General features: G+C 39.2%; 2 protein-coding genes across 4 annotated transcripts in view; both read right to left on the reverse strand.

Moving 5' to 3' along the window:
• Positions 1–1,379, reverse strand: part of tnk2b (tyrosine kinase, non-receptor, 2b) — a 47,654-nt gene extending 46,275 nt beyond the window's left edge. Inside the window, exon 1 of one of the 3 annotated variants that reach the window (XM_087810690.1) lies at positions 1,157–1,379. The gene's annotated coding sequence lies outside the window, so the exon portion shown is untranslated. Of the gene's footprint in view, positions 1–726; positions 745–1,145 lie in introns of those variants that run through there. The other 2 variants (XM_087810689.1, XM_087810691.1) reach the window with 2 other exon arrangements.
• Positions 1,380–4,077: 2,698 nt separating this feature from the next.
• Positions 4,078–18,106, reverse strand: LOC148063388 (transferrin receptor protein 1-like). Its single transcript, XM_087810512.1, has 18 exons — positions 17,979–18,106; positions 10,914–10,961; positions 10,580–10,817; positions 10,348–10,519; positions 9,135–9,360; positions 8,948–9,070; positions 8,054–8,149; positions 7,852–7,991; positions 7,634–7,785; positions 7,419–7,538; positions 7,267–7,349; positions 7,022–7,085; positions 6,254–6,321; positions 6,119–6,186; positions 5,943–6,036; positions 5,656–5,877; positions 5,427–5,585; positions 4,078–4,326 (listed from the first exon to the last, which is right to left on the reverse strand). The coding sequence occupies exons 2-18, from the start codon at positions 10,944–10,946 to the stop codon at positions 4,087–4,089; spliced, it is 2,298 nt and encodes a 765-aa protein (XP_087666638.1). The 5' UTR covers positions 10,947–10,961; positions 17,979–18,106; the 3' UTR covers positions 4,078–4,086.
• Between the last annotated feature and the right edge of the window lie 218 nt (positions 18,107–18,324).

Consider the following 18,324-nt stretch of genomic DNA (forward strand, 5'->3'; position numbering starts at 1 on the left):
CCCACAGCTTATATTTGATATAGGGATCAAGAGTGAGCAATTTATTTTAGAAAAGTAGGAGAAAGGAGAAAAAGTTCCCACATTTAAAAAAAAAAAAAGTTGTATCTAATGACCTAATGAAAGGACGGGATAACACATTTTAAAATTGCATATGGAATGTTGACCTTTTCTCAACCCACTGAGACAATAAGATGAGAAATCTATCGTCAACTGGTCTCAAATAAACAAATCAATGTGGCCGTCAGAAATAGCTCCACTGGGATCTATACACGGACCGTCCTTGAGCAGGACTTTGACCAATGGTAAGACAGCGGGTCATTCGAAGTTTATGGTCAAACACAGGGTAATCTCTAAGGTTAACTGCAACAGTAAAAATTGATCTGGGACGTGCACTAATGTTTACAAACTGTCGAACGAGGAAGATAAAATCATGGGTTCATTTTGTTTGTTACAGTGTTTACAGATATTTGAACTGGTGGGTTTTTTTTCATTTACTGCTAAAGAGACAGAGCCTTTATTTTCATTTATTTTTTATTCAATATGTACAATTTTAGCTTAGTTTTTCTAAATGTTTGGCTTTTATTTTGGTCTCTCTGATAGACACGTGACCTGTCCCCAGCCTCGTACCCCAAGTAGCTGGGACAAACCACAACAAATCGTTATAAAAAATATATATAAACACTGGTTTATTGTCCAAGTTAGCCAGGGTAGCTAAACTCAACTCACTTTAAATGTCTGGCGGTCTCCAGTCGTTCAAGCATCAACTACAAAGTTTTGGGAGGAAATAAGATTGTCATAAATGTAAGGAATTTTAAGGAGATCGATGTTTTGGAATTCAATCTGACGCTTTGGTTCCTTTATTGCTGTATTCATCATCAAAGGTTGGATCGTTGTTTTTTTTTAAGTGACGAAAATTGAACCAGAATCCAACATTACATTCGAACTACAAATTTACATTTGAACTTGAACGCACCTTCTCGCCAACAGGTTCGCCAACGTCACTGAACAGCTTCTAAACATGCTAACACACGCTATAAAACATGTGACGTGGTAAATATCGCGACACTCAAAAGGTTGTGAATATAAATAATGAGAGAAATAACACATTTTCTAAGAGATATTGAGATATTTCGGGGTCAGCTTACCTGTCACTCACACTGTCACCTCTTGTTCCGGTGCGTTAGCTTCTCCTGCTAACTCGCTAGCACGAGTTCGCCGGTGCAGTCAAGAGCAGATATTCTAAAGTTCTCATGGCGTGGAAATAATTCGACAGACTTTTTTCTTTTTTTTTTCCACCTGCCGTGGACTTGACTCGCTCTCGAACCCACTCGGAGCCTGAATGTGTTCAAGGAGCCCTTTCTGTGCTGTGTGAGCGGCGCGAAGATCGTCTCGACGGTGTGAAGATGGTTGTAACGGCGGAGATAATCTGTGGTCTGCAACAACGGCGTGGAATTAGCGGAAGAGTGAGAGGTCATGTTGTTTTGTCGCATCTCTGCTACACAATCAGGTTGTCAACCCACTCTTAAAGAAAAAGCTCACCACGTTTTTCAAATATCACGTTTTTAAACTATATTTATTTGGATTTAACTATCGAGAAATGCATGAAATGAATAGTTTGATGTCAATATGTAAAACAAAAAAGTTTTTTATATATAAATGTTTCACTCATTTACGTTTAAGTGAAAAAAAAAGGTGTCATCTTGTTTGTTCATTTTTATAAGCCAAACTTTATTTAACTGTAGAAATATTAATCTTATTTTACATCATTTGAACAGGACGAAGCTATGGAAAAAGGTTTTAACACAAATGTCATCTCCTGAGTCGCCCTCTACAGGGTGAATGTTGGAACTACAATAAGAACTTAAAGTAAGTAATTTTTATTTATATAGCGCTTTATAAAGTATAAACTTTAAAGGTCAAGATAAAACTGATAATACAACAGGAGTTCCAGAAAATCAAGGAAAAGCCTGAACAAAGAAAAACGTTTTAAGATGTTTCTTGAAGGAGTCAGTAGATCCATCAAGCGCAAAGAGAGAGGAAGATCGTTCCAAAGCTTAAGAGGAACAGCCTGGAAGGATTTCTCTCCTCTGGTCCTGAACCGTGTTCGAGGAACCATCAGTAGATTCTGATCCACAGACCTCAGAGCCCGAGCTGGGGTGTAAGGCTTGATCAGATCAGTGATGTAAGGAGGAGCCTGACCATGAATATATCTGAAAGTAAGAACCAGAATTTTAAAATTGATCCTGAAAGAAACTGAAAGCCACTGAAGAGTTTTAAGGATCGGAGAAATGTGAGTTCTTCTACTAGAGCGGGTCAGAATTCTCGCTACAGAGTTTTGAATCAACTGCAGGTGAAACTTAAAGCTGCAAAACTACAACTTTCCCCGTTCCCATTTTCACCCTGGCTGCACGATCTTCTTCACCTCTTATTGAGACATTCTGCCTTTCATTTCCCTTTTCCTCATCACAGATCAACGCACCATCCGCAAACATCATAGTCCATAGAGACTCCTCGTTTGCCTGAAATTAAAAATGCTGCAAGTATTCAACAAAATACAAGCGACAAACAGAGTGAGGTGATTGTTTAATGCGGCGACAGAGTGTATACAGTCAGATCAAGCACATGTATGCATGTTAGTTCCATACATTTTCTAATTCAAGATTTTGGACACTAATCGGATTAAATGCACACACACCATACATAACCCTACGTTTTGTTTATCAAACTCACTAGAATTGACTTCTCTCGCGAGCATGCGATCCGTTACTTGTTGACTTTGAACAACAACAAAAAAAATCCTCTGTAAACAAAGAAAATGTAACGAGAAATTTAAAGATTTAAATGAAACATATCCCAGAATCACTTTCATCCCCAATTGAATCAACAAACCTCTAACTTGAATGAACATTTGATTTGAAAGAAATATTTAAATACCCACACACACACAAAAAAAAAAAACAGAACAACAGGCAGCTAAAGTCCAGGACATTAGCTCGACACTGGAAAAGCAAAAGGCACATGTAACTGAAAGCGTAAAAATAGTGGGAAGGCGGTACATTCACACCAGGTAACACACGGTGGCCCAACAGGAATTTCTCCCACAATAAGCCCAAAAGACGAGAAATTTCAGATGCAGAATTAAGGCTCAGAAACTCTTGGCAACACAAAGAAAAAAGTGTTTTTAACCCTCAAACAGGAGATAAAATGCAAGGACTACACAGACTGAAGTAGCAGGATGTAGCAGAGTGCTGTGTGTTTCTATGTACAGACATTATGGGAATCACTGTTCCCGATAATTTAAAAAATAACATCCACTCCTACAGTGAAATATGAAGGACACTGCCTCCGATACGAACATACACTGGTAGGCAAAAACTACCTTCTTCGGTTTTGACATTATGGAAGACGCTGCTGCCGATAATGTTGTCAAGGTTTCGAGGGGTGAACGTGCACGGGGGGGACCCCACGACTTGTCCCCGAGATTTATCCAGTGTTGAGTTTCGATCCTCCCTCGCGTCGCCCGTGCACGTCCGCCCCTCTTAGCAGATGCTGCTTTTGTCATTTCGACAGTATAACTGTCATAATTATGGAAGGCACTGCTCCCGATAATTATACATTTTTATATAAAAGGCGATTTAAAAAAAAACATATTTATAGTGAACTCTGCCACTGATAAATAAATAACAATAAATAGACGTACGGGTTGGTTTCAGTGCCGGTGTCTCACCCTCCCTCTCGGACGGTTTTTGGCCATTCAGAAGACAGCAGGAGAAATGTAACGGTAACTTTTGTAACAGCTCATGGTCTGTTATCGATGGCTTTGTCGTTTCATTTGGACAAATTGCTTGATCGTGATTTGAACCCATAATTAAAGATAGTTCGGGGTCCGTTAATATTCAAATGTATCTACCACTAGATATTTTAGTGGAGCGAAGATTCATTAAGAAATCTTCGTGAAGGTCAGGTCTTATCTATAATAAAAGGTTATTATAATCATTAATAGCTCCACGCTTATAATGGCTGAAGACGAGTTGGTCATAGATCCGGAGATGTCGGTAAAAGGGGGAGGGGCTATGGTTGTTTTTTTTAATCTTCGTACAAGGACCAGATGTTCCCTTCCAGTGCGTTGGCGCAGCCCTGGATGGTCCAGGTCGCCAGAGCAAACTGGTTTTGGAAAAGGTCGGTGTCGGCTCCGGGGTTGTCCATGCGAAGGGCGTCCAGGTGGTTGATCAGCCCTTTGAGCGTGTGAGGACCCGAGCCCAGCAGGATGTGGCGGAAGGGAGTGTCTCTGGTGGAGGTGAACGGCGTCAGGAAGTTTCTTTCCACCTGGATCAAAAAAATTAGGTTTAATGACCTCAATGAGCACAATTTAAAGATAGAAATTGAATACATTCCTTTTTAAGTTGTATATAACCTGGATTGTTTAGTAAAATATTTTCATAATCATCATTTTGTTTTCCTACTGCATTCACCTTTTCAAATATATATATCTTACTGAGATTTCATTTGGTATTGCATTTAAATCCATATAATTCTTTCATAACTGGACAAGTGATTCCTTTTTACTTCCTACTTAATCTTTATTTCTTCCATTATTTCCAATCATCCATTAAATAACTTCTATAGTATGCCATCTATTCATGTTCGACACCAACTTTCTGATTAAAATCAGTATCAGAATATTTTTATTTCCAATATTTAAAAACCTTGTGGAACAACAGTATATAATTGAATAAATTAAAGAAAATATAAACTAAATAAAACGAGATTAATAAAATACAATAATAAAAAATAAGTGACTCGTACATTAAAGTGATCATATAAAGATTAAACGATGAATTGTTATCGATCCGGAGACTTATTTTATTTCAGCTAAATTAACAAACAAGACAAAAGGGAAGGCGAAAATGTGAATTTAATTAATAAATAAATAAATTAAAAGTTTTAGTTAGTATTTTCTGTGGGCTCATTTGTTTCCTGTCCAAGTACCATTTCTGCAGGAAGTATTTTGAGGCTAAATTGTGTGTTGCGTGATACTATTTTAATACCAATCTAAATGTAAGTAAGTAATATTTGTAGAGCACTTTTCTAGACCAGGGTCAAAAAGCGCTTAAACAATTAAAACAATACCCGATAAAATATATACTTAAATGTGTGCATTTAAGATTTTATAGAAAAGGTAAAATGGGGGGAAAATGGTGCTTTCTTAACCCTTTTGTTATCTCAGGGTGAAGGTGACATAAAAACAAATGTGTTTGAGGTATCCCTTGTGTTGTCTTTAGGTCAAGGTGAACGACCTCCCTGACTTCCAGAAATACATATGCAGTGGTGGACACCGAGATGACACAATGGACAATATTTTAACCAAGCCATCTAAAGAATTAAATCTCTGCAGGACTCCAAATACGGAGATGCTCGATGCCTACCGCCATGACTCGATCGTTGATGATGCGGCACATCTCGACGTCCTCCAAGTCACTGTTCAGAACGTCTTGGGCCAAAGCGCGAGCGGCTCGACCGTAGGCTCCTGAGGCCGAGCTCAACCACTGCCCCGTCAGAGACTTGGGGAGGATTTTCTGGGGCAACTGTGGAAAAAAATGTACCAAATACAGGTCAAAAGATAGAAATTAAATAAATAAAAAGCTAAAAACGAACCTTCTGGATGGCCATGACTTTGAGGTAGATCTGTGACACGGAACGCTTGATGACCTTGTTGTAGTTCTGCAGGTCCAGCGGCAACAGTTGGTCGTGGACTAGCCTCAGTGCCATGTGACCTGCGAAGCGAGCGGCTGTTCGAACCAGCTGCGGCGTCTGGTTAGCCAGCACCGCGTTCAGCCTGTCCTGGGTGTCTTTCAGGGTACCGAAGTACGGGTAATCCTGAAGAATAGAGGTCGGCTTTAAAGCAAAAACGTAGCGAGGAGTTTCCATTTTTTGCTACTCACGGAAGCATCTCTGGTGAATCGGAAAGACACGGAGGGGATGCCGGAAAACGCCAGGAAAGGATACGCAGTGTTGTCCATGCTAAGAGGTTCCAAACTGTAGAAGAAAAAATGGATGTAAATGTAGAAAAATACAAATGTTTCTTCTTTAATAAGGTTTGACAGATTATTTAACTTACATATTTGCTTCCCAGTTGCCTTTTCCAAACACAGACATCAAAGACAACTCGGTGTGTGTCATTTTAACCTGGAGACAAAAGATGAGGGACACATGAGTAAAAATGTAATACCCTTTAGAGATGATGAATCCTTACGTCTTTTAGAGTCTTTTCAATCAGGGTGTACATCAGAGGACTTCCTGAGACTTTGAAGGCAGTATTACCTGGACAAGATCAGTATTATTTTTGGAGTTAAATATCAAGTGTGAACAGTTTTTTTTAGAGAGAAGCACGGAGAGAAATGTTGACGTTACCAGGAAGATAAAAAAAAAGGAAATGACACCAGGGGGGAGCCATAAATAAATTTTCTTTTTTAACTTTTGCATTTCTTCCCTCATCCATCCTTTAATCAGAATCAAATAACAACATATGCCACATATGTATGACAATATACACTGGACATGGAAATAAAATGAAAAATGGAAATGACCCCTTTGAATAATATAAACAATAAATAGTGTAAACATGATGCAAAAACAAATGAAAGTGGAGACACCGGCAAGTGACGCATCCGTTCACAATGAAAATTGTGAAAAAACATAACATCAATATACAGATAAAAGCAGGTGTTTTGTTTGTTGTTTTTTTTCCTTCTGCATCATGCAGTATACTGTACATGACAGATTGTTAATTGATCCTCTATGCAACTTTTTAAAAAATATTAAATCCTCAACAACAAAAAGTTCTTCAGCATCACTATACATTTTGATTTTACTTTGAACCTACATTATAACATTTTTGCACTAGCGAAACACCTGGAAACATGGGATATTTGCAAGTTAAAATCTGCTAGTTAGCATCCGCCTAAATTTACTTATTTTTTGTATTTTTTATTTGGGGGGGGGGGGGGGGGGGGGAACATACCTGTCACAATACCATCCAGGTTGATATAGGAGAAAGCCTTCATGTTCAGAGAAGATAGATATGCCTGACAAAACAAAAGAAAAATGGATGAATAAACCGGTGAGAATCAAAAAGGAAGCGACAATATCTCCAATCGACGCATATTTCACAGATTTCTAGAATAGAATCTTTTACACATGATGATTCGGAAGTCCAGTAACAAATTGTATCACAAGACTAAGCGTGAAAATATTAAAAAGTTCTACCTCCAACCACTCGGTGGCGCCAACGCTACCATATTCCCCTGCACTCCAACTTGCGAACACAATACTCCTCCTTGGTGTGAATCCTTTAAAGTAAAAGTAGAATCAACTATCGATACATCTTCACAGAGAGTAAGCATTAGACTAAGACTCACCGCTGCGCTTCATCTCAGAGATGGAGCGAGCCAGCTCGACGAGGACGCTGGTCCCCACCGTCGACGCCGCGAACCCGGGTCCCCAGGCGTCCCTCTGAGCTCCGATGATCACGTAACGATCTGAAAACATCAAAAAAATTAAAAAAAATTAAAAATTATTATGTTTGAAACTTATGAATATGCACATTGTCCTTTTAAAATAAATATAATGCTACCTGAATCGACATTGCCTTTGATGACTCCGAAAACATTGTGGACCTTTTTCTCCGCCAGAACGTTGTTGACCTCCACCGTCACGACGTTGCTCTCCTCTCCCAGCTTATGGTAGCCGCCCCACTCCTGGGGCAAACTCGGACCGGTCAGTGAACTGTTGAGCAAGAGCATCGTTACCATCCGGGGTTGATGTTGCATCACACGCCTCCTCTTTACATACTTGAGGATTTTCATCGCCACCCTTTGTGTGATGGTCTGCGCCAGGATATTGGGCAGACCCGAAGACTGGATGGGGGGGAACTGGGTGTGGTTGAACGACGGGAAGCCGGGCGTGTAGGGGTCTCCGGAACCATAGTGGACCTGGGAGAGACTCGCGGTGAGATGGAACGAGTTTGCCTGCGACTGCGACGGCGGCGACTCACGTGTCCGTAGAACTGAGTGTTGTCGTCGATGGGGTAGTCGCTCTGGTCCATGTAGATCAACACGGCAGACGCGTTCATATTGGCTGCATTTGCAACCTGCACACACCAGAGGGCGAAGTTGAGTCACTTTCCGGTTCAAGCTCTATTAATCCATCATCATAATTTGCTTAATAAGCAAAAACGATCATACAAAATAATAAAAATCAAGCCAACTATGCTAAAATGTAGTAATTGTTTATGATATAAGGTTGTTTTTATTTGTAATAAAATCCATAATTGCACTATAAGGGCAATAAATAGTCTCAGAAATAACAGAAACAGAGGACAAAGGTCATAAAACAAAAAACCTAAAGTGATTTTTAGAGAATAGTTTTAAATAATGAAATAAAATATGCTGGTTTCTATATGATCTTACACTGCATTAATGTAGCCCTTATGAAGTCAAAGAGCTACATGTGGCCTGTGAGCCACACTAAAAATTGTTAACGCAAGACAAAATGTTACTTATTGTTGGTTTAATCAATAGTTTTTTTTTACCAATGCGGAAGTAAAATAACTACAGTAGATGGGACCAAAAATCATGAATATAACGCTGTGTTCAATGAATTAGTTGAGCATTTTTATAATTGGTATAACAACAAATGCACTATTTAAACTAAAGAGACGTTTAAAAACAACGATGAACCAAAAAATTGGGAATTACAAGGCAACTGGACATTGAATTGAATCCTATTTAAATCATTATTTTTAGCTTTGTGTTCTTAAAAGTAATAATGCCAAAAGCAGTGATGAAAATAGCTCAACGATGAACAGGATCAGGATAAATCCACGGCAACCAGTTGATAAAAAATGTAAGATATTTGAGGAGTTGGACCTGGTCAATATAAAAGTTACCTTCTCTGCGAGAGTGATCTTCCCAGCTCTGACGAGCATGACTCTGCCGCTCATGTTGAGGGTTCTGTCCCTCAGCAGGCGGAAGTCACTTTCCTGACCATAGTTCACGTACAAAATTCCTCCCTGCCACCAGGAGGCAGAACATTAGTCAGTAAATATTTCATATATTCATTGAAAAGCATCATACCGTGCGAGATCCGGTGGCGCTGTAGGACAGAAACCCAGTTGATTTTTCCAGCTCCCCACCGTGGAGAACTATCGTGTTGAAGCCAGATTTGGGAGGGTCCTGGACCTTGATGAAGTGCTCGTCCGTCCATGTCGTCATGCCATACTTTTTGAATCGATTGCTGACCTTGTTGCCCAAAGCGTCGTTTCCATCTGAGCCGGCTCTGTGGTCGGACCTGGAATAGTCGCTGAGAAGAGCAGAGGAGAGATCTCATCATTCATTCATCAAAATCGATAATTCCGACGCCATGTGAAAGATGAGAACCGGAGATCACACACACAAACTACAGAATAGGGGTGTCAAAGTTCAAAACATCTTCTTCACTATTCAAGAAAAGCCACTTTAAATATGTACCGAATTATAGCCAACATAAAAGATAACCCACCGAACTTAACGCCCCGCTCGTCACCCCGGTACCTCCACCGGTGGCCCTCGTACTACTCCACCGGTGGCTCTAGTACTACTCCACCGGTCGCACTAGTACTACACCACCGGTCGCCCTAGTACTACACCACCGGTCGCCCTCGTACTACACCACCGGTGGCCCTCGTACTACTCCACCGGTCGCCCTCGTACTACTCCACCGGTCGCCCTCGTACTACTCCACCGGTCGCCTTCGTACTACTCCACCGGTCGCCCTAGTACTACTCCACCGGTCGCCCTAGTACTACACCACCGGTCGCCCTAGTACTACTCCACCGGTCGCCCTCGTACTACTCCACCGGTCGCCCTCGTACTACTCCACCGGTCGCCCTCGTACTACTCCACCGGTCGCCCTCGTACTACTCCACCGGTCGCCCTCGTACTACTCCACCGGTCGCCCTAGTACTACACCACCGGTCGCCCTCGTACTACTCCACCGGTCGCCCTCGTACTACACCACCGGTCGCCCTAGTACTACACCACCGTTCGCCCTAGTACTACACCACCGGTCGCCCTAGTACTACACCACCGGTCGCCCTAGTACTACACCACCGGTCGCCCTAGTACTACTCCGTGAGAAACTACTACAGATTCAGAAAAGCAGAAAATAATTACTAAAGGCAGCTGCAGTGATGAGTTCTGTGTTATATCTTGAGTAATGCAATAATTATATTATCAAGCTGAAAAATGAATCGGTTTGATTTACTTCATGTGAATGAACAATTCTCTCAAAGTGGATCGGAAGAAATACCTCATAGTTGCTTCAATGCTGTTTGTGCTGAGGCTTCTGGAAAGCAAGTCTTTGACATCATTCCAGTCCATCAGGGGTGCTGCGATGGGCTGACGTTTCTCAAAAGAAACGGGAGCAGGACAATCGGGCGGCGCCTCTTTCTTGCCGTGGATCAGGTATGCAATCAAATACCCTGAGAAGAAGAAACCGAGGGTTATGTTTGGAACACTTGGATTTGGTCTGGTCGGGGTACCTATGATGAAGATGAGCAGGGTGGTGGCGACCAGGAAGATCAGGTTCTTTGGCGTGCGTCCGTTCTTGTGAACCACGTAGTGTTTGAGGTTGGAATTGTGATTCATGTTCTCCACGGCGCCGTTTCCACCAGCTTCCTCGTCCACGTCGGCCGAGCCCTTCATCTCCACGTGGCTGTTGTCGCCCTCCATGTTGTGGGCCAGGAATCGTGTGTATTGGGAGTGGGGATCCCCATTGAACTGGTGATACATCAAGTCATTACAACTGTACATTTGAACCCTAAACTAAATGAAGAGTCAGAACAATCTAAGAAGAGAATGTTTACGACCACTTACAATTTTAGATATCGTCGACCTTGCTTGGTCCATTGTTGCTTCGGTATCCTGGGGAAAAAAAAAGGTCATAAAATTCAAATTAAAGTTCTCATACATCAGGTTTATCTTTACACAGTAGTGTTAAAAATCACTCCTTGGCAGACGCATGCAGTGTCTCAATGCTTTTTCCAGTTCGTGCTGAGTTCACTTCTCAGAAATGTCATTCCAAACGGTGCCGAGCTGCAGGGAAGTGAAGGGGAATAGCTGGAGAATACCATGGGAACCTTCTGATCTGTGAGAACACCAGCGAGACGACGGGATAGATTCGCTAATCCAGCAGAGAGCCGAGGACGAGGTTCACATGCGAGAAGAGCTGAAATATCAGTCGTTTATGTTCTTTAAGTATCGTCAATCATAACAAGTGAAAGAAGAGATTTATGCTCAGTCGGTGTCAGAAGAGAAGGATGAGGAAGAGGGTTGTCCCACCGTTTAGGTTATAAACATAGATTTATTGTGTCATTATATTTCTTAATTTAATATATTTTAATTAAAACGTTGGTAACTGCATTGTAGTAAAAATCTTTAAATCGCAGGGGGGAAATATTTGAGTTTGAGTACTGAATTATTCAGTACAAATGTTTAGCTGCAAAAAAACAAAAAAACATTATTTTGGAATATTTGTATACGCTTGAATTTCCCAGGTTATCAATGGAGAGTCAAATGATGTTATAGTTCTTATACTGAACATTTCAATATCCAAAGACACGTACAAAATTAAGACTTAAACAAAAAAAGCTAATGATAGCTAAATATCAATATTTTCACCAACCTGTTCCATAGGAAATCAATGCATTAATAAAAATAAAATATTTATAATCTTTCAAATGGCTGACAAACCACAAAGACGACGCTTTAAAAAGGTTGTCACTCCAGATTTAAACATCCTTTATAGCGAAGCACGTTTACAGGGCTTCACATGTACTAATAGAACTTTAGAGAGTTACATCCAGGTAACTAATAATTTCCACTAGCCAAGTTTAGTCAATAATAAGTCAAGATATTTTTGTAAAGTTGATAAATAACCTTAGTTTATAGTTAACTGAGCAAAAAAAAAAATTGTCTTGCGTTTCACAAGCCAGGCAAATGACCCCGTTTGAGACTAAAATTAGTGCATGATGTTGACGCACATAAAAAGAAGGAAAAAATAAAACGTGCTTTAATACAAGAATAGAACAATGAGAGCGCAGGGGTTTATTTTGACTGTGGAAACAGATGAGGTGGAACAAAGCAGCTCCAACATGTTCTAATAGTTGGATCAAACGCAGCTCACGTAAAAAGATTTGAAACATTTGAAAATAAAAGATGTCGCTTTTCAGGCGATAAAGGATCATACAGTCTCGGATCAATGTCCAGTTTCTAACTTCTTGTGTAAAAGGATAACCTGACGTGACAGAAAATAATTCACAACTTTGAGTTAAGGTTTCATGAAAGAGTCAGTCGTGGTCATCGTCAGTCAACTAGATAATTGCAGTTTTGGGCACTTTATGACATGCTTTATAGAGTTAGTCTAAAGTTTGATTCAGTCCTTCAGACTAAACATAATTTCCACAGTAACTTCCAATAGGTGTGAAATCATTTTGTTTTAAGATGTGCTCTCAGGAGGTGAGGAAGACAGTCAAGATATTTTGAGCCCACGTCGTTTGTGCTTTTTTTAGATACATGCCAGTCGTGCGCCACTGTTAGGTCAAGAAAATAATTGTCCTTACATATTTTAAATACTGCAAACGCGGTTTCATTTTAACTTGCGAGTCAATAAGGGGTGATGTTGGGTCACAAAGACGACCGTCAAAGCGTTAGATCATCCTGCCGTCAATGATTATACGGCGCTATCTTCAACCCATGAACCTATCCGTGAACAAAAACAGTAGTAATGACTCAACATTCATGACCCTCGTCCACTGGTCTGGCCAACATAACCGAACAAATCCCCATGAACTCTCAACCTTTAGGAGGTTCTACACGTCTGAAATAAACAAGTGTAGGTCAAACTGTTGCACAAGAGTTTGAAAGTCGACCTAAATAAGAAACTAGCACCTCCTGATTTCTTAATGTAGTGTACTGGAGGAAAACAACGTGGCCTTTACAAAGGGTGTGTTTGTGGGGTCAATTTACAAGCTTCACCGGGCAGAGATGCCCAACTGGACATTGCGTGACAAGAGCTTGTGTGGGTCGCTGCCAGGGAGATGGAGGTGAGGCCAAAAATGTACAACACCGACTGCGCCATTGCCGACCTCTCGACGGGATATTCAAGACGACAAAAGGGACCCAAATAGGAAGTGACAAAGTTATACAACTTTCTGGCAGGTCTAGTAGGTCTAGTAGGTCGAATGGCTAAGAGCTACAACATGGAATAAACGGTGAAGTTTACACCCTCATCCTAAGAAAGATAAACAATGTCAACAACTACACAAATACTTCCAAAGAGGGTTAAATGGGAGAATTCAGTGAAGGAGAACAGAGATAATTAAGATAAATCAAGACAATGTCCCAATTGTACTCAAGCCTTAGACAGGTGCAACCTCAACTGTTAGCATTTATAAAATGAGAAACTAATGTAAAACTGATCTGTGCTTAACGCAGGAATTTGTCTAGGCATGGAAAAAAAACAACCTTGACATTTGAGGTATAAAAAAACTCCTTTTTTTCTTTTAAAGAAACACTGATGAGCAACAAATGAAGTGAACACCAGATCCAGTAGTCACTTGTACGCAAGTGTTCTTTTTCACTGGAAATGATTAGTCATTATTAAACTCAACATTTTTAACGACTATCTTTTTGTTATAATCGAGCACACAATTTGTATCGGAAAAAGTATCATTTAGGAATCGGTATCAAAGTGATCGGTATGGAAAATCCTCGATCAATATCCAGCCCTACTCGTGATACATCTTGCATTGTTTTAATGTGCCAATTCTCTACGCTTAAGCTTAACTAGACCAGTGATGATGGCTGAAACTTTTCATTTTAGTTCATCGAGTCTAGTTTAGCAAAATTAACAAGTCTTAAGTGTGCAGGGTGCTACAATAAATCTGATAAGAGGTTCTCCACCCACGGTACTCTATCGTATCTAATGATCTTTCGCATCCTCCAATATCTTAAGATTTTTAAAAAAAAAATGACATTGATTGACAGTCGCCTTCAAAAATTAACTAGGAAGACCCTAGAAAAAGACCTTGCAGTGACCAAGCAGATATTTGTAATCTTGCATACCAAACATACCACGCCTCGACACGGCTAATACTTTAATCAGATTAGTGGTCCTTTCACTTCGCCAATCAAGCACATGAGAAATGAATCGGGACAATCTATTCAGAAGAGAAACTCATTTTTAGCCTCGAAAACTAAGTCTGTACAATTAAGGCAAAACTTGAGAAGTTGCGACTGCTTTTGCACCTTCATTACCACTGCAACACAAATCATCTTTGAGCGTCTTACTAAAGCCGTTTTTCCAGTTCCCGAGTAATAAAAAGCATTGTGTAGTGCTCCTTAATGAAACAATGAAAACAAAATATACATTTTAAACTTAACGTCTCTTTCAATCAGAGTCCAACTTTTTTTTTACAAATGCTGTTTAAGTTCTAAACGCTCATCTCTAAATTATGTTCTTGCAGGATAAGTTGAGCTCTTCAACATCATTTAATGAAGAGTTTAGCAACACAAGGTCATTGTAGGGGTTGTCACGATACTAGAACTTTCAATTAGATACAAATACTGAGGAAAAATATTTAATACACAGTACCATTTATGAGCTTTACTGCTAAGTATCAGTTTTATCAAGAAGGAAAATGCAAAAAAATATGCTCTAAACCCGAACCCATGTTAAACATTTATTATAGAAACAGTTGTGAAAAAAATAAACTATGCTGACAAGTTTATACTTTTGTAAAATGAGTAACATATTCGGATATAACATTTTACTAACAATATTTTTCTAGATTTGATACTTTTGTGCTAGCATAAAAATCTAAACGTGGAATACTAATAAGTTTTAACAGAACGTGAAACAGGATTTGTGCGGTCCACACATAAAAAGACTAATTTTAAAGACACATGAGGAAGTGTGTGCGGTGTGCTAGGGGGTGGAGCGGTTGTGTATGAGTGTGTGTAGAAAAGATAGCACCACCTTGAGTCACACCCACAGCAAACGTTTGAGGCCAAGGTTGAGCAACGCTTCCGCACATGTGCAAGAAGAGAACAGCCCCGGGCATTAACTGACAAATGTATTGTAATATGAAATAAATATTAGCACTGCACTTGTGTTAAATGATGAAGTATTCTTGTGAATATGTAATCGAGGAATCAGGAAAGAGGAAACGAATACAGGAAAAGAAATGTGACATTATTTGCCTTGACAATACATTGTATAGATAAACTGTTTTCCTTTGACACCAAATAACACAAAACATGAAATTATAATTTACTTGGGATTTGACGTAACAATGTTTTATTTTAAAGTCATCCAAGCTGGCTTAGAAGAGCATATTTGTCAGTTGAAATTGAATATGAACTTAACGATTATTTGAGGGAAGAAAATATATAAACATGTTTTATACATTATTCAAATAATTCCAGTTGTTTCCCCCTCAGTATATATCATTGCCAGCTACTGAGACAATGAGTGTTTCATGACGCTAACCCTCCCTGCAACTACACTATAACAACAGTGTAATGATTGTTATTACACTATAATAACACTCATTTTGGAGTTAAAATCTGCAGACTGCAACACACCAAGACTTGCATTAGTCGCGTTTTGATGTGCATTTAACAACACAACGCGGTATTGAACCAACCATACGTTAGAAAGCTAGCGACGCCCTTGAACCCGTGTCTGTTTACAGTTCCTGTTTGTAAAACAATGGGGCCTCAAACTACACACATTTGAATCCACTCAACAAACAGTCCTCAAACACAATTGCTCCAAGCTAACAACACAACATAAGAACTTGACTTAAGGCTGAAACCTCCCTGCATTAGTCTCTTCCTCATATGTGCGGAAATATTTACAAGCTACTGCATCTGAACTGGAGATGTAACCGGATCCAGTTTGCTGCACTGCACCGTGTTACAAAGAATGAATGAACACATTTTCAATGCGGAAATGAAAACCACAATGATGCAAGTATGTGTTGGTTTGCAGAATATATCGAAACTACAGTATATTTTGGCGGCATATTAGTTCTTCATTATATATTTTGGACACCTTAGGTTCTAACAGCTTAAGACGAGTTAAATTCAAGACTTTTTTATGACTAATTTTAACACAATTTGAAATGAGATTAAAGACCAACTGAACAAGCAAAATTAAATAAAAATAAAAGAGAATATCCTCCGCTAAAATTACAGGACAATTTTAACGAAATCTTTATTTTAATATGAAACATTTAAAGTCCCCTGTAAGGACCTTTATTAGACTTCAATCGTGCTGATTTAGAAAAATGTTCTGAACAAAATGTTTCAGACATGAAGAAAAATGTTAGTAAAAATAGAAGATTATAAGGTATTGCTATGTTTCTCATCATGTGTCCACATTAAGTCATTTAACCATTTGATTTAGGACATTTTAATGACAATGAAGGCCTTATTTTTATAAAATCAATGCCTTTTGAGACTTACTACTAGTTCTACATTATACATTTTGGAGTGTTGGGTTCCTACAGCTTAAGACGAGTTAAATTCAGGACTTAAATAGTTTTTTTGACCCTTGTGTTATCTCAGTATAACCTTGACTCAGAGACAACACAAATTTGATTTAAGACAAATTCGACAAGCAACCAAACTTGAAATAAATAACCACCACACAATTAAAAAGAAAACTTTTACCTAAATATTTATTTTAACAATTTAAAATATTACAGCCATGAAAAAATGTTGTTAGAACGATAGATATTAAAACCATTAAAGCGTTTCTTATGTTTTCTTATCACATTACTAAGTCTTGACATTTTAATTGAGGACATTTTAACGACAAATAAGGCCTTATTTTCACACTTCAAACACCATCAATTCAATTCCTCTTAAGACTTTAAGGATTCGAGGAAACCCTGATTTAATGGAAGCGACAACTTATGAGTTAAAGGGGGGGAGAAAAGGTCAGAGGTGCAGTGCAGTCATTGTGAAGTGGCAAATCATGTGGAAGTCACGATGGAGAAAAAGTAGCTCATGGGAAAATTAAGCGTGCGACTTTACCCAAAAAAATAAAAAAAATCGCAGCACTTGAAAAGAGTTAGTAGACAATAGTCAGGAATATTAATAGTAATAGTTGTGTTATGTTGCTCTAAACTGGTTGCAGTTTTTGAGTCAATATTTGTGCAGGGAAAAAAACAATATAGACATTAACATTATTACCAGAACTGTTCATCTTTTCCATATATAAATAAGAAGACTAAACAATAGTTATTGACTAAAGTTATTAATAATCAACAAGAGGATTTAAAGACCTGTCAAGTCCACCTGCTGTTATCTAAAGTCACACCAACAGACACACTGTTCATATAATATTCTGGCAGAAGAAGATATTGACATTTAAACGCAGTTTTATTATTTATTTTTAACTCTTCAAGGCGGTCAGTGCTAGTAAAGATAGCTTATCAATGTAGCGGTTAGCTAGTCAAGGTGATCATTGTTGTGTCTGCCCGACTGGTTCTGTGGGACAGGGGTCACCGCGGAGGTTCTGACCCAGTTCAACCTTCGTGCTTTTCCGCTACTTTCGACGATTAAAAAACCGGTAACATTATATAACCGCAAAAGTGTGTAAACCGGTTTTTCTCTCGCCACAATGACAGCTCCGGTAACGTGTCTGTTTGTCTCCGGTGAACAGTCCACGGCAGCGACGTAAGAATTACTTCAATGTTGAGGAAAATAAAGAATTTAGTTTATTATAAACCGGATTAAACCAGACTATGTCTTTTTTTCTTTATGAATGAAGACACTGGACGCCGACGCCATGTCCTCGTGCGCGCTTGGTTCGGTAATACGGTAACAAAAAAATAAGGTTAAATAATAAACTTTTTTTTTTTCTCTTACCTTTTAATTCAACCACTTAAATATTCTTCTTTCACATGCGATTTCTTCAGCCGGTGAAATGAAGTGCCCTTGACATGTGCGTGCATATATTGCAGGGATGACCAGCGACCACCCTTGACGAACGTCACATCCTCTGCAAGTATCGCGAGACTTTGCCCTCAAACGAGAGGCACGTTCGCAGTTTGATCCCGTTTACAAGACGTTTGTAATAAATTGAATTAAACCAAAACATGATTATTCTGTCTGACTTATATCTTGTATTTATGTTAATGGTATAGATATAAGAGATGAATTTGCTCAAACGAAATTTAAAATTATGTTCATAATGAACGAAAAAATACAACAA

This window comes from Callionymus lyra, chromosome 16 (assembly GCF_982586985.1).
Source record: "Callionymus lyra chromosome 16, fCalLyr1.hap1.1, whole genome shotgun sequence".
In the NCBI taxonomy this organism is placed as follows: Eukaryota; Metazoa; Chordata; class Actinopteri; order Syngnathiformes; family Callionymidae; genus Callionymus; species Callionymus lyra.

Excerpts from the sequence above, each read along its gene's own strand:
- LOC148063388 (XM_087810512.1), bottom strand. The coding sequence starts at position 10,946 with ATGGACCAAGCAAGGTCGACGATATCTAAAATT. Across the intron at positions 9,361-10,347 it reads AGCATTGAAGCAACTATGAG|CGACTATTCCAGGTCCGACC; the intron begins GTATTTCTTCCG and ends TGCTCTTCTCAG. Across the intron at positions 6,037-6,118 it reads GGCAACTGGGAAGCAAATAT|TTTGGAACCTCTTAGCATGG; the intron begins GTAAGTTAAATA and ends TTTCTTCTACAG.